Here is a 21,539-nt window from a genome sequence, read left to right on the forward strand (position 1 = left end):
AGCATGGGCAATGCTTTCTCGTTCCCCTGGGAGGGCCTGTTCCTATATGCGTTCCCTCCATTGCCGCTGCTGATCCGGCTCATCAACCAGCTCAAGAGGTCACGGTGCAGGATGATCCTCATCGCACCTGCGTGGCCGAGGCAGATATGGTTCCCGGACCTTCTGGACTTGTCAGCGTCCCCGTCAATCAAGCTGCCAGTGGATGCGGATCTTCTCTCCAGGGAAGGAGGCGCCATCCTCCATCACGACCCGAAGTCGCTGAACTTGCAGGCCTGGCTCCTGCAGCGTTAGAGTTTGGAAGTTATGACATACCGGCCGACTGCAGAGAGGTTCTTGCAAAGGCCAGGGCGTCCTCAACTCTTAAATGCTACAGACACAAATGGAAGAGGTTCTCTGTCTGGTGCCACGCACAGAAGATTAACCCTCTGCGGATTACGGCTCCTCAAGTACTGCCGTACCTGCTGACGCTGGCCAAGGCTGGACTGGCGCACGCTTCCATCAAGATTCATCTTGCTGCGATCTCCTGATACACCAGAACCACGGGACGGACGTCTTTGTGGTCTCATCGTCTGGTGAAAGAGTTCACGAAGGGACTGTTCAGATCGTTCCCGCCGGTGAAGGCCCCGGCCCCGGCGTGGGAGCTCAACGTGGTGCTGACCAAGCTCATGGGACCTCCGTTCGAGCCTCTGCACTCGGCTCCGTTGAAGTTCTTGTCGTAAAAAACAGCGTTTCTTGTGGCCATCACCTCCGCACGACGGGTGGGAGAGATCCAGGCCCTTTCCTGCAAGCCCCCGTACTTGACTTTTCACAACACGAGGGTAGTGCTCAGGACGCACCCCTCCTTCATGCCCAAGGTGCCGTCGGACTTCCACCTCAACGAACCCTTGGAGTTGCCTGTTTTCTTCCTGTCGCCTTCGTCGCCGGCTGAAAGGACTTTGCACTCGCTGGATGCGGCTAGAGCGCTGAAGTTCTACGTGGACCGCACGAAGAGTTTTCGGAAGACGTCACAACTTTTTGTGAACTTTGGACCTGTCAATCAGGGAAGACTCTCTCGAAGGCTTCCATTTCCAGATTCTCTCCGGCTTTATCATGTACTGTCATCGGTTGGCAAACCGACCGCTGCCTGGCCGTCCGAGAGCCCATTCCACCAGAGCGATCGCAGCTACCAGGGCGTGCCTATATGGTGTTGGTGTGCCCTTGCTGGACATCTGCAGGGCTGCTACATGGAGGTTCGACGCACACCTTCACGAAATTCTACTGCGTCGATCGGGATTCTAGGGATGAGTCCAGGGTCGGCCAAGCAGTGCTGCGCAACCTGTTCGCCTAAGGTGAGCCTGGTGAGGAGGTAAGAATTTCTTAATGTTGAGTTTTTGATGTAATGCTTAATGTTGAGCCTTTGCCACCTCCCGTGGTTGTGCATGTGTGTACTGCTATGTATTCTTTTATTCATGAGCATGTGAATCCATGCCAGACCCCATGCTGGAGAAGGAACACGTTACTTACCTGTAACTGTTGTTCTCCAGCATGGGTCTGGCATGGATTCACATGCGAACCCTCCCGCCTACCCTTCTGCGGCTCTTCACTTGGTCATACTGCCACTTCACGTGCTACCAAATCTGAAGATGGCTGCCAGAGGCGGGGCTTAGGGAGATGGCAGTCATTGGCTGTGGTCAGTATGACGCAGAGATCGGTGATTGATTACTACTACGAAAGACAGATCAGAAACGAAACTGATACTGATTTTTTCTTTACCGAGGATTCCCAGCCTGACGACGGGGAATATTCATGAGCATGTGAATCCATGCCAGACGCATGCTGGAGAACAACAGTTACAGGTAAGTAACTTGTTCCTTCAGCTCGACAGAGAAGCCCCCACAAGGACGACTTCTCCCTTTGAGTTGGTGGGACCAATCAAATCCACCATAAGCCACCTGGATACCATTCTCAGAGTGCTGCAGGAAACCGAATAACCAGGGAGAGGGACACCAGTTTGTGCTTGACTTACAGCTACCGGACTTGAAGATTTGCCAAGCTTTTTTGTCTGTTCAAGTGCAGTGTCCCCCCCGACGTCCTGCCTCTTGTCCCCATGACTGAGGCCCAGGAACTGTGAGATCTGCAGGAACTGCCAGTAACCGAAGTCATCAGCTGCATCATTTTCTTCATTTGTAAAGTACTGTAAACCCTGACTGAGAGTTCTTGCCTCTTGCTGTGAAAGTGCTTGAAACTTTCCCAACTCACAGGCCTAATCAGCTTGTGACCCAGCATATAATTCTTCTTGCTACAAATTGCTCCTCCTAAGATTTGTGCAGAGACTTTTCCGTTTAACTACGAGAACTGCTTTATCCTATCCAAGACTTTAGCCCATTGACTTTTGCCTAAACTATTGAATTGAATTGACTCTTTTGGTGACCTCTAAATATTTGCACTGCCTAAGAATAACTTGTAACCTTTTTTCTAAATAACCTATGCTTTTTGCTCCTACTTCAAAGTATTCTGAATGCCTCAAACTTGAAGTGTACAGTACTGAAGTATATTTGTGTATGATATTTAACTGCCTCCTTCTAGTGAATGTTTTATAACTGAATGTTGAATAAATGAATAAGTGTTTAACCAAGAAGCCTTGAGTGTAAGAGTTTATTTGAACACCTGTGATTGTAGACCTCTGTGTAACATAATTACAGCTCACATTCCCTCTTGAAATAAGCCTGTCTGCTCAGCTCCGCTATCAAAAACTGTGTAGCACAGACTTATATACCAAAGGTTGGTTTTGCTTACACCGGTAGTCTTAGTTGTGATTAGTGGTGCCCAAGGGTACTGCATACAAACTCTGCCTAACAAAAACCAAGAAATGCAACTTAATAAACCAGCTTGACAAGATGTTTCCTTTTATTTGGTGTGAAAAGTGATAGGCCATTTAGTGGGCAGGCGGTGTGTCACATCTGTTTTTTTACATTGTGCAAAGGTGGTAATTCTAGCAAGGTTACAAAGCTGCATTTCTGAGGCCAAATAATTCGACTAGAAATGTGATGTTTGCTATTTTTTGCTGAGGATCTTTCTGAAAGCAGGTTTTTGTTTCTGTTAGGACTTCTTGAAGAGAACGATATCTTCAGGAATGCTCAAGCCGGAGTGCTCATCAGTACCAACAGCCATCCAGTCTTAAGAAAAAATAGAATTTTTGATGGATTTGCTGCAGGTTTGATATTGTTATATTTAATATTTTAGTGTAGTTTTGTCAGTTCAATATTGTGTGTTGGTTAGTTAGAAGGGATCGATAAAAATGCAGCAAGTTTTTTTTTTTTATGGGTTGCTTGTTTAAATTGTACGGTTTTAATAGCAAAACTGGTATATCTTTCATGTGGTTCATATATTACAAAAGATGCATACAATAAAACATCATTGAAGGTGATTATGTACTGCACGGATAATACAATATAAAGAATTGGGTCAACATCATTGGAGAATTATTTAGGAACGAGTATAAAACATTTTATTTTAGTTATGTGTTTTTACTAATGTCAACCTGTCACCTTTTTGGCTATTTCAGAGTGTTTTGAGACGCTGGAGAGGGTAGAAGAGAATTGGCAAGAGAGTTGGTCTCTTAGAGAACAGGAGAGCAGGTCCGGGTTGGTGCAGCAGCAAACATCATAGCACGGGTGGGGAAGGGGAAGGACATCAAAGCACATACTCAGAGAGGTGGAGGCGTCGCCCTCATCGCCAGAGACACACTCTCCATCAGAGTAGTTGAAGGCATCCTTGACAGCAACAGCGACTACCTCCCTTTAAAAATTAATTTCTCACCCAACTGCACCATATCCTTGCACATTGTCTACAGACCTCCAGGACCGTGCACCGACTTCCACGACACCCTCATCACTGCACTGTCTCACAACATCAAAAAGACCTCACATGTTCTACTCCTCGGTGACCTCAATTTAGGGCTGAACAACCCCAAAGACTCCCCTGCGAAACACCTCAAGAAGGCACTTTCTAACCTAGGCTTCACTCATTCCATCTTCCAGCCCACACATATCAAAGGACGCACCCTCGACTGGGTCAGCCATCACAATTGCTCCCTTCTCATCAAGGACAACAACCCTATTCCTTGGTCCGACCATCACTACATCCAATTCAACCTCGGAACCAACAAAGTGGCTCTTTCTCCGCCACTACCATGTCCCGCCACGTACGCCAGGAGCTCACGCCTTCTCACAGTGGAGAACTTGGCACCCTACCTCCTTAACCCAGCCCTTCAAACTCCCTCTTCGAACAACCCTGATACCTTAGCTAACACCTTTAAGGATGTCATCACGTCAGCTGTGGATGCTATTGCCCCTATGACTCTCAAAAAAGCTAAAAAGGCCAAACATGCCAACTCGTGGTTCTCCAAAGAACTCCTTGACCAACGTGCGCAGAAGAGGATTGCATTATCCACATGGAAAGCAAACCCGTCTGAAGCCACTAAACAGAAGTTCAAAGCCATCTCCAAATCATACAAGACCAACATCACTCTGGCAAAGGCCGCTTTCTTTAACACCCGGATTGCTGATGCTAAGTCAGGATCTAAGGAACTCTTCACCATTTTCAGGGAACTCGAAAAACCATCTGCCCCCCCCCCCTCCTCAATCATTAAAGATGACAAATGGTGTAACAGCATCCAATCTGCCATGCTAGAGAAGCTTAACACCCTCCAAAGCAAAATTCATGGCCACCAAAAAGCCCTCTCTGACATTAAAGCGAACATGCACGCTAAGCCACCCACCAAGACCACACTGATAGAATTCAAAAAGATTACCGAGTAAGAGGTCATCACCTTGCTCAATTCCATTAAACCCTCCAATTGCAAAGGTGATGCCTGCCCCGCCAGCCTCATCAAAGACTCCGCACCCAGCCTAGCCCCCTTCTTTATGGCCTTCATCAACTTGGGTACGCCCACTTCTCAAGAAACCTTCACTCGACCCAACCGTCCCAGGGAACTACAGGCCCATCACGACCGTACCGTTCCTGCTCAAAATCCTGGACAAAGCAGCTTACCTACAAGTCCAGAAGTTCTTAGAGGACAACCGTCTCCTCGGCCTACGGCAATCTGGGTTCCGTCCCCGGCATGGTACTGAAACAGCCCTCCTAGACCTTAAAAATCAAATGGATGAGCTCAGACGCAGGCAAACCTGCCCTACTACTGCTCCTTGACCTCTCCGCAGCCTTCGATTTGGTTGACCACAATACTCTGTGTCACCTCTTAGCCACCCAAGCCAACTTCTCCCCTAAAGCCTGCCAATGGATCACCTCCTTTCTCCAAGAAAGGGCCACGAAAGTCTTTTCTGAATTTGCCGCCGCCATCCCCAGCCTCCTCACCTGCGGTGTCCCCCAGGGATCCTGTATCGCATCAACTCTACAACTGCTTTACGAGGCCCCTGTTTAGCATCCTGGACTCCCTTGGTATCTCATATACCAACTATGCGGACGATACGCAGGTACTCATCCCACTCACGGGCGACTACCTAGCAGACTCCAACACCCTTTCCTCGATCTACTCTACCATCCAATCCTGGATGGCGGAGAATTGGCTTTGCCTCAATAGTGTAAAAACCAAACACCTCCTTATTGGTTCACCTTTCACTCTCGGCAATCTTGGAGAACAGTACGCCTCCTTCACTATTGATAATATTCCAATTATGGTCTCAAACCATGTTAAGACACTCGGAGTCTACCTTGACTCTGACCTGTCAATGGACAGACGGGTCAATGCCATCGCCGCCTCCACAGCCTACTACACCAAAGTCCTCAACGCAGCCAGGCCCTTCTTGGCCTGTCAAAGCTGCCTCACGATTGCCAGGGCAATCATCGGGTCAAGACTTGACTACTGTAATGCCCTTCTCGTCGGGACTTCCAACAAAAACCTCGCCAAACTTCAGCTAGTCCAGAACAATGCACTAAGGGCAGCCACCGGCACCGCAAGGAGAAACCACATCTCTGAAATCAGGAGGCAAGTACACTGGCTCCCGGTTAAAGAAAGAATTGTCTTTAAAACTCTTACCCTCACCCACAAATGCCTTCACGAACTTGCCACCCCCCCCTTACCCGACTATCAGAATTACCAGGCACTCCGCCACAGGACCGCTCAGATCCATCTACGCCAACCCCATTGTGAGGCCTACCTCTCGGAAAGTGCGCGCTGGTGGCTTCAGCTTCCCTACCCTAGCAGCCACGCATTGGAACGCCCTGCCTCCTCACCTTAGACTCATTGAGTCCCACCTAGCCTTTTGTAAGGCTATCAAAACCAGACTCTTTGTGTGATTTAAATCTGTATCCTCCACTGCCTATTTGCCTGCCAAATTGTAACTAAGAGCCTCTGGCACGAGTATGTAATCTTAAATATGTGTATCCTCTGTAACTAAGAGCCTCTGGCACCCGTACGTAATCTTAAATCTGTGTATCCTCTGTAACAGCGCCTCGATGCCTTTTGGGCTGCAAGTGCGCTTAACAAATGCAAATAAATAAATATGGGGAAGGGGAGGGTTTATGGTTAACATGTAGAGACCAAGAGGAATGGAAGTGATTTGCTGGTAACCCATATACTATGCACTGTATACTCTTGAGGTGCATCCCGCAAGAGAAGTTCCTGAGAACAGGGAGCAAAGTAGGAAGAGAAATAAAGAGGTGCCTGAGAGAGGTATTTTTAGGCAGTTTCAGTACTACCCTCTGAGGGCATTAGACCGATTAAACTTAATGGGAGGCTAGCACACCTTAGAAAAGAGGGAAGCCAAACCTCTCAAGGTATGCAAAGATGAAGTTCTAGAATCTGGCCTGGTGGACCGATTTTAAGAGTTATAGTGACAAGGGAAACGCCGGGCAGTTAGCCAAAACCCAATCAAGATGATAGAGGAGATCGGTCAAGGCTATACTCAGCAAAGTGAGGTCAGGGGGTCCACAAAGAGTCCACAGAATGAAGCACAAAATATTTACATTTAGACAGGTAGGTACACAAATAGTATTTGTTCTAGGTAGAAAACATACACTAGTAAATGAAACGGGCAGGTGATAATATTGCGCAGCGCTCAATTATGAACATATATATATACCCACCATAGGTTCTTAGAAGCATTCAATAACTTATTCAATAAAAACGGTAAGTAATTGATGCAGTAGATGGAACCAAGTCGCAAGAAATGTGCCCCATCCCTATGAAGAGCGGGGCTTTGTACCCAAACGTCACAATACTTCTTCCCAGAAAGTGTCTGGTGTGGGTAAAGTTTGTGTGTTGGTGATAAAGTTCCAGCAAAGATATTCAATACACTTGTACTGGTAGGGAAAAGAGTTTCTAGCTTTCAGGTACAACTGCTTTAGATGCTACCATCAAAAAACAGTGGAATGAAATAACTCTGGTTTATTCTAAGGAGAACAGAGGGTGACAAATGCTATGCGATTTCTTACCCACCTGACTTTTCCCAGAGGACTGGAGGGGCCGACTGGGGGTTTATTTTCCCACCGTTGGTTCCAGTAAGAGGTGACCAGGAGCTGCGTGTGCAAGGATTCTTCCGGTTGGTTCCTGGAGCAGAGTGCAACCATTGGCGATGAAGAAATGCAGAAGGCACCGATGCAGACCTCTTCAGGACCTTCACCAGACAGGGAAGACGAGATTGCGCGAGTGTTATGGAGAATTCTCATAAATGTGCCAATTCCCTTCACCTTAAAGACCCCGATCAACTTTGCTGGATTTTTGAGGACTTGATTTTTTACCTGGAAAGAGTGTGAGCCTTTTTTCCCACTCCTGTATTTTGATGTGTTTTATACTCGTGTTCTTTGATTATGGAGTTTTAAGATAACTCCATAGGCATCTTTTCATGTGTGTTACACGGCACCCTCAGTGCAGTGACACAGGGATGTCTCTTTTAGACTTCCCAAAGGTTTAAATACCTTCTCTGGGATAAACTACTGGTTCCCAGAGAATGTAAGATTAAATTGACCCTGCTAGTCTTTTTAAATTCCTAGACCCAGCACACACTATCTTCCTATAGAATGCTAGAGGGTTACCTAGTATCCCCTGTGTCTATATACTCATGTAACAGTCAAATGCTGCCCTTTTCTATTGAAATGGCTGGTGGCAGTGGTTTTACAACAAACTACCTTGATTTTTCCCAACCGCGAACACTGCTAACTAAAAATCGCGGGAGCAATGTTTTTCAAGATGGCGCCTTAAGCCCCTTCGTTTAAACAGGACCCGGTCTTATTTTTCCGCCATTTCTTTTTGGAAATGTCCTTCTAGTGTTTGTCTCTGCGCGCCAAACTAGGTTTGGTCCCTTTGTTTCTATGCCTTTGGTGGGCTTCAGAACTGGCATATGAGTGTCTGGGGTGGGCTGGAAGTGATGGAGGTGCCCGAAGCTCCCTGTGCTTAGTCTCCTGGGAGACCCAAATGCACTCTGGTGTGATTGGCTGGCTGACTGTCCGGCAAGGCTAGAATGAAAGGGAGAAAACTGTTCAAAAGGCGAGTCTCGGATTAGAAAGCAGAGTCGACCCCTGGAACGAAAGGACCAAAGACGATCTGGAAGAAGGCTGCTGCTGCAACTCCTGGACCATTGGTTTGCCTTTTGAAGCCCTGCTGCAGGTCCGAATTGCCAAGTTCTCTAGGATTGGGTCTGGCATGGATTCACATGCTCATGCATATTCCCAGTCAGGCTGGGAATCCTCGGTAAAAGAAAAAAATCAGTTTGTCTTTCTCCTAATAACCAATCACTGGTCTCTGTGACATATTGCCCCAGCCAATGACTGCCCTCTACCTAAGCCCCTCCTCAGGCAGCCAGCTTCAGATTTTAACCGCACGTTCAAGTGTTGGGAGTCCTCGTGCTTAGCTCTCGAGCTTTTACTGTGTATTGCGTTTTGTGAAAGTTTACTCTTGCTTTTTCGGTCAAATCGAGCCTCAAGCTCCACCCATTCTTCTTCTGTTTAACGGGGACCCGTTTCGGAAATCTCTACGCGCCTCCAGAGCAAATTTTCGTTGAATTTCACTTATTGGAGGATTCCCGAAGATCTTTGAGGCCTACCCCGCGTGTACATGGCCGAACACAAAGGAGACTAGACGCCCGTTGGATCCAAGCTGTTTAGGATCTGGCCAGGATGTGGACTATAGAACGTCTTCCAAGGAGGATGAGCACTCCCGGTGTCTACTGCCTGCACTCGGCAAGTCGCACGTGGAGGACTGTGCGTTCTGCAAGGACATGTCTGCCCGTACCATGAAGGAATGTCGCTAACGGCTTGCTGACTGGCTGTAGGCGAAAAGCCCGGAGGCAGGTGAGCCCAAGAAGTCTGAGCAGTCTTCTAAGACCTTTGAGGGCGCTCCGGCGACAGGGAGTGCCATTGGTACTGGCTCCACAGCTGGCAGGCCGGGCGCAGCATCGCCGACAGTCAACCACGAGCCAACGCTCTGGCTTGAAGAGGAAGTCGGAAAACCCGGGTAAACTTCGGGAGAAGCCCCGGCCGACTCCGACAGAGAAAGCCAAAGGGGAGCGAGGCGGTGACCCTCACCCCACGGTGAAGGCCTCAGACACACCAAAGGTCATGAAGGCCCAGATTCACCTGGCTAAGACTTCAATTGAGTAAGTGGCAGCGTCCCTGGTGAGACCTTCAGATGCGGCCCCAGTGGCGACTACCTCAAAGCCAAGAGTTCCCTGCCCTCCCGCTGGGAAATCATCTTTCCTGCCCATCAAAAAGACCCCCGTGAAACCTGGCCGAGAAGGGGGGGGGTGCAATAGTCCTACCGCTCTCGGATATCTCCTCCGAGGGTGAGCTGGTGGGCCTCAAGTCAGTCTTGGACAAGAGATTCGTCGAGGTCAGGTCCTATGGGGAAGGACCCCGACGAGGCGGACGTGGAGAGCGACGGGTGAGCTGCCGATGAACGGCAGATCAACGAGGAACCGAACACCACGCCGCTGCCAAGGCTCCTGTCGCAACCGCTGCAACCATCGACAGACAGGTCGGAGGACATCTTGGTGGCCCTGCACACCCTGTGTTCGGAAATAAGAAGGATGCCTTTGCCTCCGGCGGACGATCCATCAGCGCCTGGACGGACGGGAAGCCCTTCACCCAAGCGGAGGCGAGTCCATCCGTCCCACCCTTCCATCCTTCACCTCCATCCCATCCATCCTTCACCTCCATCTCCTCCTCTGAGGGACAAGACGGAGACGGCGACGACGACATAGCAGATATCCCATTGTTCTCATCCCGGGACTCAGAGCTTTTACAGTTATGCCCCGAGAAGGAGAAGGAGGGATTAATCAGCGACGAGAGGCCAAGAGGAAGACCGTGCTCTCGGTCCCGCTGTTGGACGACATCTGGGACGAGGGGCTGGCCCTCTTGAAGAACCCATCCTCGGCCCTGGCGAAGAGAGACCGGTACAAGAAGTACCGAATCCCAGACTCTGCAGCGATGTGCCTCAGAGCACAGCTGTCACCGGACTCGGTGGTCTCTGCGGCTGCCAAGAAGAAATCCGCTGGGAAGACAGCATCGACTTCCACTTCCTCGCCAGACAGCGAGGCGAAGAAGCTGGATACCATGGGACATCGGGTAATTTCGTCGGTGGCGATGACGACCATTAAGGTGGCCAACTCTCTTGCTATCGTTTCTCGCTACAATAGGGAGCTGTGGTTTAAAATCGTCCCCCTCCTGGACTTCTTCCCAGACGACAAGAGGGCAGAGGCCCTTGAAATCTTACTGGAAGGCGAGGTGGCTTCGGACCACGCCATTACGGTGGCCAACGGACATCACCGACACCGGCTTCTGCCAGATGGGCAACAGCGTTTGCCTTCACTGGTGTGGCTGGCTCAAGGCCACCAACTTCCGTCAGGATGTTCAGACGAGGATCCTGGACATGCCCTTCGACTGGAACAACTTGTTCGGCAAGGCAGTAGACGAGTCACTGCAGGCCATCAAGGTAGACACCAAGACGGCCCGTGCCTTGGGCACGCTCCATCAATGATGCCCGTCCTTTCAGCCCTCCGGAGGCAAGTGACAGGTGCCTGCATACGATTCGGCAGCAGCTCTTCCTCATACCATCAGGCTGTCTGCTCTTTGTCGCAGGAAGCCTACAGAGACCGCAACAAGGCTTGCGGACATCGTCACCAAGGGGCCCAAGGTGGTAAAGCCTCAGCGAAGCAGGACTGAACCGGCCGTGACTTCGGGCCCCCACCCGAGCACCCCAGTGGGAGGCCGGCTGGCGAACTTCGTCGGCGCGTGGACATCTATCTCCAACGACCGTTGGGTGCTGGATGCCCTGGCCCACGGGCACACTTGAGTTCCAAGGGAAGTGTCTCTGTTTTCCACCCGTGGCCAGGAAAGAAAACCACATTCCTCAACTACTTCTAGAGGTACGAGCAATGCTAAAAAAAAAGGGGCATGATGGAGCTTGTCCGGAGAGGCTCTGGGGCTGCGGAGTATACTCATGGTACTTCCTCGTTCGAAAGAAGACTGGCAGCTGGCGGCCCATCCTAGATCTCTGCCGCCTCAACAAATACATAAAATCCCAGAAATTCCAAATGGTCAGCTGGAAGAAGGGGACTTTCTATCATTGCTGGACCTGGAGGATGCCTACTTCCTCATCCACAAGGGACACCGAAGGTTTCTGCGTTTCGTGGTCCAAGGATGGCACTACCAGCTCAGGGCCCTCCCCTTCGTCTGAAGTCGGTCCCATGGGTCTTCCCCCCTGCAGGGGATCCAAGTCCACCCCTATCTGGCCGATTAGCTCCTCCAAGCGAAGTAAACTATGCAAAGTCCTGCTTGGAGCCATCGCAGGACACCCAGTTCCTGGGAGCCAGACTCAAAACGGTGGCACACCTAGCCGCGCCGTCGGAGGACAGGATAAAGGCCATCCTGGGCAAGGTACAACGGCGGTTGGCCATGAAGATTGCCAGGGTTAGGTCCATCAAGTCCCGACTCGGCATGATCTCGTCATGCATCTACATCGTTCGGCTGTGCAGACTGTGGATGTGGCCGCTGCAGAAGTTCCTCGACGCCTGTTGGATGCAGTCGAAGGGAAGCTTCGAGGACAGGACCGCCCTCAACGAGACATTCCGTCGGGCGATTCAATGGTGGGGGGTTCGCGCGCATATAGCGGCAGGCACAGACTTCCAGACCCCAGTGCATCAGGAGACGGTGACAACGGACGCCTCCCTGGAGGGATGGGGCGCACACACTGGAAATCTCTGCGCCTTTGGATCCCGGAGGAGAAGTCGTTGCACATCAACGTCCTGGAACTCTGGGCCGTGTTCTGGGCCCTCAAGTCATTCCTTCCATCCCTCAAGGGCAAGGTGGTGTGGATCTTCACCGACAACACCACAACAATGTTCTAAACTTGGAAGCAGGGGGGCACCAGATCCCCTGCCCTCTCCAAGGAAGCGCAGACCTATGACACTGGGCCGCCGCTCAAAAGATGTTCCTGGTACCCTTTCATCTGGCAGAAGTAAAGAACACCGTCGCCGATTCACTCAGCAGGAAGCTGCGCTCTTGCTATGAGTGGGAACTTCGGCAGGATCAGGTGGACCTACTGTTTCGACAATGGGGCAATCCCAAGATCGATCTGTTTGCGACGGCGATGAACACCAAGTGCCGCAGGTTCTCCAGCATGTTTCCCCAGCCGGGAGCATGGGGATGCGTTCTCATTCCCCTGGGACGGCCCGTTTCTCTATGCGTTCCCACTGTTGCCGTTGCTTCTGCGACTCATCGGTCAACTCAGATGGTCCCGGTGCAGGATGATCCTCGACGCACCAGCGTGGCCGGGGCAGATATGGTACCCAGACCTTCTGGACTTGTCATTGTCCCCTCCAGTCAAGCTTCCGGTGGAAGCAGATCTTCTCGCCAGGGATGGAAGCGCGATCCTGCACCACAACCCTTCGGCGCTGATCCTGCAGGCCTGGCTCCTGCAGCACTAGAGTTCGGTGGATACGAGATCCCGGCGGACTGCAAGTAGGTGCTTGCCAGGGCTTCTTCGACTCTTAAGTGCTATGGATATAATTGGAAGAGGTTCACTGTATGGTGACGTGCACAGAAGATAAACCCTCTACGGATTACGGCCCCTCAAGTGCTGCCGTACTTGCTGTCGCTGGCCAATGCGAGGGCTGGCGCACGCTTCTATCAAAATCCATCTGGCGGCTATCTCCAACTACACCAGAACTCCGGGGCGATGGTCGCCGTGGTTGCATCGCCTGGTTAAGGAGTTAATGAAAGGACTTTTTCGCCCCTTCCCACCGGTGAAGGCTCCGGCCCCGGCGTGAGAGCTCAATGTGGTGCTGACCAGACTCATGGGTCCCCCATTCGAGCCTCTGCATTCAGCACCTATGAAATTCCTGTCGTGGAAAACTGCGTTCCTGGTGGCCATCACCTCCGTACGACGAGTGGGAGAGATCCAGACCCTCTCATGTAAGCCTCCGTACTTGACTTTCCACGCAGCGAGGGTCGTGCTGAGGATGCACCCCTCCTTCTTGCCCAAGGTGCCGTCGGACTTCCATCTCAACGAGCCCTTGGTGTTACCTGTACCTTCTTCCCGCCGGCCGAGAGGACTTTGCACTCGCTGGATGTGGCTACAGCACTGAAGCTCTACTTGGACTGCACAAAGAGTTTTAGGAAGATGTCACAGCTGTTTGTGAACTTTGGCCCTGTGAATCAAGGGAAGGCCCTCTCCAAGGCCTCCATTTCCAGGTGGCTCTCCGGCTGCAACACACTCTCACCGGTTGGCAAACAGACCGTTGCCTGGCCGTCCGAGAGCCCATTCGACCAGAGGGATCGCTGCAACTACGGTGTTCCTGTCTGGGGTGGCCCTGCTGGACATCTGCAGGGCTGCTACGTGGCAGTCGACGCACACCTTCACGAGATTGTACTGCGTCGACCGGGATCCCAGGGATCAGTCCAGAGTCGGCCAAGCAGTGCTGCGCAACCTGTTCGCTTGAAGGTGAGCCTGGTGAGGCAGTAAGAGATGCTTAATGTTGAGCCTTGCCACCCCCTGTGGTTGTGCATGTGTGTACTGCTATGTATTCTTGTATTCATGAGCATGCGAATCCATGCCAGACCCCATGCTGGAGAAGGAACAAGGTACTTGCCTGTAACTGTTGTTCTCCAGCATGGGTCTGGCAGGGATTTGCATGCAAACCCTCCCGCCTTCCCCTCTGCGGCTCTTCTCTTGGTCCTACTGCCACTTTACGTGCTACCTAATTTGAAGATGGCTGCCTGAGGAGGGGCTTAGGTAGAGGGCAGTCATTGGCTGGGGGTTATTAGGAGAAAGACAGTTCAGAAAGGAAACTGAAACAGATTTTTTTTTCTTTTACTGAGGATTCCCAGCCTGACGACAGGGAATATTCATGAGCATGTGAATCCATGCCAGACCCATGCTGGAGAACAGTTACAGGTAAGTAACTTGTTCCTTCACCTCGCCAGAGAAGCACCTTCAAGGACGACTTCTTCCTTTTGAGTTAGTGGGACCAATCAACTCGTAAGACATCTGGATAACATTCTCGGAGCTGGTTAGGATTAACCAGGGGGAAGGACACCAGCTTGTGTGCTTGATGAATAGCTACTCGAACTGAAGGGACTCCATTTTGTCGGCTTTTTCCGACGATACCGTGCAGTGCAGGAGTGCCCCGACGTCCTCCCTCTTGTCCCCACGACTGAGGCTCAGGAACAGTGATATCTGCAGGAACTGCCAGGAACCAACGTCTTCTGCTGCATCTTGTTCTTCATATTAAGGTATTGCGCCAACCCGATTGAGAACTTACCTCTTGCGGTGGAAGTTTGCAGAACTTTCCGAACTTGCAGGCCTAATCAGCTTGTGACCCAGCATATGATTCTTTTACGTACAAACTACTTCTGAGAACATTGGCAAAGACTTTACTGTTTACTACAAGAACTGCTCTTTCCTGCCCAAGACACTAACTAGTCCATTGACTTTGGCCTAGGCCTATTGTACTGAATCGAGTCCTCTAGTGAACTAAAACAATTTGCACCACCTAAGAAAGTATTTATGATCTATTCTGCTAACTTGTGCCTTTTTCCTCCCTTTGAAATTAACTGAAATGCCATTTTGCTCCTATTTCAGGGGAGCCTAATTTGTTCAAAAACTTATTGGTTTGGTATTGAAGTGTTTTTTTATATAATATTAAGTTGCCTCCTTCTAGTGAATGTTTTTTAAATGATTGTGTAATGGATTTTGAAGTGTTTTACCAAGAAACCTTGAGTTTAAGTGTCTACTTGAACCACTGTGATTGTAAGACCTCTGTGTAACATCCTTGTACTGCTCACATTCCCTCTCGAGTTAAGCCTGGCTGCTCAGCTCGCTACCACAAACTGTGTAGTACAGACTTATAGTATAGACAGAGGGGTAGTTGGCTAGTTTTGCAACAGTAGTTTGACCAAAAAATACAATTAGTCTAATATAAGTCAAAATATTCATTTATTTAAACAGCAATTTGTTTAAGACATTTCGGGATGTCCGTATAGTAGTACAACTGTACTAAAACACAATCCTAATAGTGACAGGGTGTCATTTTGAATAAAGGCAAGTGTTGAATTCATAAACACGACCGATTTATAAGCAACATGCAACACATTTGCTAATTTTCTGTTAACATACTCTGAGAATGAATCTAGTTTTTAAATGTAGTTAATCAATATACTAGAGTTTAGGTCTCAACATGTTTCTGTTCTCACGGGTTGGTATTGGAACATTAGTCAGGCGGATAGTCGCATTAGTTGTGGTTGCTTTAAAACACACATCTCGCCTATTTTACACAGTTGACAAATGGCGAAAGTGGGATGGTTTCCTTAATATGGTGTAACTGTTGAAAAACAGAGAAAGAAGACTAAAAGGGGAAGCTTGAGATGCTAGATTACTTGTCTAGATTATTATCATTATAATAATGCTCAGATGGGTAGATATGTTACCTGTATGAGCGTAAGGTTAGTCTCTCGTGGATGTTGTCCCTTTATATATTAGGACTATTAATCTGTGGTCAAGTGCGGCCGTCTGTGCCGGGTTAACGACCTAGGGAAGAGTGTCAGGGAGACTTGTCTTAACTGCACTTGACTCTACTTGTTCCTGTGTCTGCGTATCCTTAAATTTACGGAAGTGGTGTTAAATTAATATGAGTGCTTACACACCAGTTTGTCATTCTTTGGCATCCCTTGTATATAATCAGGCAAAGAGATTTCTTTGTTTATTAAGATGGACTCTGTTTAGTTCAGTCTCTAAAGGAATTAAAGAGTGGACATAGAGCAATATTTTAGAAAAGACAGATCTTAACTAGATAGTTTGCAGACTTTCTATATTAGGTAGATGTAAGAATTTCTCGTAATTTTACCTTCGAATAGTTGGCTTTTAAATCGAGATGTCTTTCAGGGAGGTAAAATATATGGGTTCTGAATTTTCTGTGCTCCACGTATCTTTGGATTAGATGTAACCTATGTAGAGAGGGAGATGGATATAAATGCCCTCCTCTCTATATATAGTTGCTGTTCGCGTTATGGCTTGGTGCCAATTTTGAGACCCATACAGTTCTTACCTTATATTGAGGTTATCTTAGTTTTTATCCTGGTCGGGTTGCAGTAGAATGGATCTGCTGTATAAAGTGATGCACAGCTCCTTATTGTGCGAGGTTTATTTTTGTCCCCATCACGTAACTAGAAGGAAAAGAAAACGTCTAAATTGAGACTAGTTTTACAGGAATGCCTACGTTGCAAAACTATAGGAGCTTTCTAGATTAAATATGGCTATTCCCCAGATATATGAATTTAACTAACTTACCTGTAGTGATGTATACACTGGTCTGTAAAGCAGTGTCACCTCTGTGTCCTAACAGAACGATATCCACGGTGCTCTGTTTGTTTCTAAAAGTAGAAAACGGCATGTGGCGCCATCTTTGGAATTACTATGAACAAATTGGTCCTTTCGAAGGGATTGTGTCCTCCGACGTATTCCTTATCTTGATAAATTCACTTCCAGCTTGCTGGCCTTGGAAAAAATGTTTCAGTAGAGGGCGCTGTGCGTTGACGTCCCTCGAGTCGGTGTCCCTCGACAGCCTCCGTATCGGCGCCGACGTCATCGTGTGTATAAATAGACTTGTGCGGCGACCGTTGCTCAGTTCCGTTTTTCTGCGCTTCGTGGGCCTCGGAATCGAGTTGCTCAGTTCGTTATTCAAGTAGATTCTACTTATTCCTCGAGAATATCTTACTCTTTTCCATGGCTTCCGCATCTGAACCCTCGACCCCACAGTCAAGCTTCAAAAAGTGTCGAGATTGTGGAGAGAAAATGTCGTTGACAGATCCTCACAGGATCGGTTTGTGGTGCCTGGGATCGGAGCACCATTGTTCAGAATGTGAGGACTGCATGTCCATGACGGCGAAATCCTTGAAGGAGCGTAAGGGGAAGCTCGAAAAAGGTAAGACTGTTAAAACTTCTACTCCTTCTAAAGTTTCCTCGGCAGAGTCGAGACATTAGTCTCCTCGCCGTCACGAGAAACATTTTCGTTCGAGGTCTCGAAGCAGTTCCCATCACTCTTCAAGATCCAAACATTCGAAAAAGAGGCGTCGAAGATCTCCCTCTTCTTCGTCATCTTCTGTTTCGCCGGAAAGGGTCACCTGCCCCACAAAACACAGCTCTCCAGCTAAGTGGGAGGAATTCCGTAAAAAGATGCTTGGCGTCTTCCAGAAAGCAGCCTCAACCCCCTTGGAGACGGCTAAAGGTGATACCATGGGTGAAAGACCTGAAAAATCAAAACGCCGCGAGTCGTTGCACCCGGAGAAAGAAACTGCCCGAGAGTGTCACAAAGCCTCGAGTAAAGGCAGTAAGACTGCGTCATCGACACCATCATCGAAGGCCCCTTCGACTCATAAATCTGCATCATCGACGCATAGATCGGTCAAATCGACGCTGTCCTCGATGTCGACGCCGATAAAGGATAAACCTACGACTGTCACTATTTCACAGTAGTCCTACCGAGGGCTTCTAGAATGACCTCGAGAATGTCGTTGATGACCTCGATGACTCCGAGTAGGATTCCGATCCTCTCGAGTTCTTCGAGGTCGCTTCATTCATTTTCAACGCCTTTTTCGGTTGCTCCGAAGCCTTCGACGTCCGCATCGACAACGTCGACGTTTTCTCAACCGGTTACTACAAGCTTAGCCCCTTCTTGCAGTTTATCTCTGAAGATAATAGGTTGAAAGACCTTCAAGAGTCCTTGCATGATGCAAGTGGGTTAGATACTTCCCCTGAAGTAGAATTATTTGCCAAACCAGACCCAGAGGAACATGCTGAGACCCCTTACAGACCTTTAATGGCCAGAATAATAGACTTCATGGGTTGGTCTACACCTTCACCTGCTTTTCAACAAGATGATCTTACAGACATCTTAATTAAAGGCCCACAGGACGATCCTGTGGTTCCAGTTCATACTGCATTACAGAGGAAAATATCAACCAACTGGGAAACTCCTGAGGTTATCCCGGCAGTTAACAAAAAACTATCTGCCAAATATAGGGTATCTGCTTCTGACCCTGAATATTTGTCCAAGCATCCAACTCCAGAGAGTCTGGTTGTTCAAGCAGCAACTTCATCGAACAGTAGATCTGCATACCCTACTGTTCCTCAAGACAGGGATGATAAGAGATTTGACCCTATGTCAAAAAAGGTCTTTTCTGCGTGTAGCATGGCACTTAAATCCATCAATGATACTTGTATGCTCGCAAGATTCAGCCATACACTTTGGGAGTGTGCTTCATCAGAGGCTGACTGCCTCCCGGAAGGAGAAGAAGGGGAAGCTTTTCTAAACATCATTAAAGATGGTAAAGACGCAATGTGCGAATCCCTTCAAACTGGCATTGATTCTGCTGACAATATCAGCAGGGCCATGGCGGCAAGCACTACAATCCGCAGATTTGCGTGGTTGCGAAAGTCTGGTTTTGCTCCAGATGTACAGGCCGGACTTGTAAATATGCCTTTTGACGGCTGTTCTTTATTTGGTAAGAAGGCTGATGACATGCTAGAGAAGTTACAAACATCCAAGGCAGCAGCAAAATCCCTTGGAGCTGCAATCTATCAAACTCCCTATCGCCCCTCTGGAACCTCTTGGAGAGGTAGGTCCTTTCGTTTTTATTTAGCATTCGGAAAAGGCAGAGCACAGTCGGCTCAAACAGGCCAAAAGAAATTCTCCTTAGGTGGACTGGTTAAAAGTACAAAAGCCGCAGGTGCCTCTTTACCCTCGGCATCTGCATCAGCCGCCTCTAAACCACTCTGAGGACTCTCCTCATAAGACACCAGTAGGGGGCAGGTTAACTCAACATCTGACGGAATGGCAGGCTATTACGACAGATGCTTGGGCATTGGAGACAGTTGGCCAAGGTTACTGCCTGCCTTTTCTACGCACCCCTCAGTCATCCACCGGGGAACAACTCTTTGAAGTTTCCAGATCTGCTCCTTTTGCAGCAGATTCTAGACCTGCTGGAGAAAGGTGCCATAGAACCGGTACCTGTAGCGGAGAGGAACAAGGGTTGGTATTCCCCCTTCTTGATACCGAAGGAGGATGGAGGACTGAGATCCATCTTGGACTTACGAGAATTGAACAAATTCCTCAGGAAGGACAAGTTCAAGATGGTAACTCTCTCTCAGATCCTTCGGGCCCTCCAGCTTCAGGACTGGCTGGTATCTCTAGACCTTCAGGAAGCTTATTTCCATGTGCCAATCCGCCTCAAACACAGGAAATACCCGAGGTTCGCAATTGGCAACTCTCACTATCAATTTCGAGTTCTGCCATTTGGGCTGACCTCCGCCCGAGGGTCTTCACCAAGCTAATGTCGGTAGTGGCTGCAAGTCTAAGGAGGGAAGGGATCCACGTCTACCCCTACCTCGACGATTGGTTGATCAGAGCATCATCTTCCGAACAAGCTCAGATCCAACTAGATTGTCTGCCACTTCCTTCACAGACTGGGCTTCTCCCTCAATTTAAAGAAGTCACAGATGATACCATCACAGAGACTCTAGTTCATCGGAGCGGTCCCGGACACTTCAATGGGGAAAGCCTCGCCACCAGAGGTGAGGGCTCAAGATATTCTGCAGATGGTCACCAAATTTCAAAATGCCCAACGTCTCCCAGCCTCCGACTTTTTGAGGTTGCTAGGCCTCATGGCATCCTGCATCTTCCTTGTGCCAGAGGCTCACCTGAGAATGAGATCTCTCCAGTGGGCACTAAGAACTCAGTGGTTGCAATTCTCAGGAAAAATGACAGCTCTCCTTCAGGTTCCGGACAAAGTGGCTCGAGACCTTCAGTGGTGGGCCTGTCGGGAGAACATTTTGAAAGGAGAACTGTTTTGGCAACCATGGCCGGAGATAACAGGTAGTCACGGATGCCTCACTCACGGGGCCGGGAGCCCATGCCAACGCCTTGACCATCAGCGGTCGTTGGTCTCCATCGGAGTCCAGACTACATATCAACCTGTTGGAGCTGAGAGCTATCAGACTAGCGGTAAAGGCTTTTCTGCCATCTGTACAAGGGAAAAATGTCCTAATAATGACGGACAATACAGTGGCCATGCACTAACTCAACAAAAGAGGAGGCATAGGATTGCTGCCACTGTGCAGAGAGGCGATGCAGCTCTGGTTCTGGGCAATTCAAGAAGGAATCTCTATCGGCAGTTCACTTAGCCGGAGAGAAGAACTTGACAGCGGACGCTCTGAGCAGGCAGAGCACAGTCTCTCTCGAGTGGGAGATAGCTCAGGAAGTCCTTCAAGAGATCTTTGCCATTTGGGAACCCCTCAAGTGGATCTGTTCGCCACCAGTATCAACATGGAGTGTTATCAGTTTTGTTCAAGGGAATTTCCCCCGAGAGGCGCTCTAGGGGACACGTTCGTAGTGGACTGGGAGTTTCCACTTCTGTACGCATTTCCTCCAGTGCCTGTCATTCCTTAGATGATCAGGAGGTTGAGAAGATTCCGGAAGACTATGATCCTAATTGCCCCAGACTGGGCCAGGAGAACGTGGTACCCGGACCTTCTGGACATGTCCATCTGCCCTATGATTAGTCTTCCACACAGGGAGGATCTTCTCTCACAGAAGGGAGGTCCGGTTCTCCATCCAGACATCAGAAACCTCAACCTTCACGCTTGGTTTCTGAAAGGTTGAGATACAAGGATTGGGACCTCCCAGATGATGTCATGGAGGTGTTGCTTTCAGCCAGAAGGTCAGCAACAAAGACTTTATACCGCTGCCGTTAGAACAAATTTTGTAGCTGGTGTAGAGAAAAGAATATTTAACCCTTTTCATGTGGTACACCAATGGTGTTATCCTTTCTACTCTATTTGGCAAATTCAGGTCTCCAAGTTGGTACGATCAATGGCTACCTCGCAGCGCTATATATCTTCAAACGCACTGCAGAAGAGCCATCATATTTCAAATTACCCTTAGTAATACAATTTCTGAAGGGGTTAACTAATGTCTATCCCCCTGAGACCGTTCCAAGTTCCCTTATGGGACTTAAATTTAGTCTTAAATTTCCTGATGGGTACTCCTTTTGAA

General features: G+C 49.0%; 1 protein-coding gene across 2 annotated transcripts in view; it reads left to right on the forward strand.

The window, feature by feature from the left end:
* The window catches only part of FBXO11 (F-box protein 11), a 911,561-nt gene that overhangs the window by 596,914 nt on the left and 293,108 nt on the right, over positions 1–21,539 (forward strand). For both annotated transcript variants that reach the window (XM_069608416.1, XM_069608415.1), the window contains exon 19: positions 3,083–3,193. In XM_069608416.1, the coding sequence (XP_069464517.1) occupies positions 3,083–3,193 (111 nt within the window). The remainder of the gene's footprint in view (positions 1–3,082; positions 3,194–21,539) is intronic.

The sequence above is a fragment of the Ambystoma mexicanum genome, chromosome 4q, assembly GCF_040938575.1.
Source record: "Ambystoma mexicanum isolate Mex_15411 chromosome 4q, UKY_AmexF1_1, whole genome shotgun sequence".
Classification (NCBI taxonomy): domain Eukaryota; kingdom Metazoa; phylum Chordata; class Amphibia; order Caudata; family Ambystomatidae; genus Ambystoma; species Ambystoma mexicanum.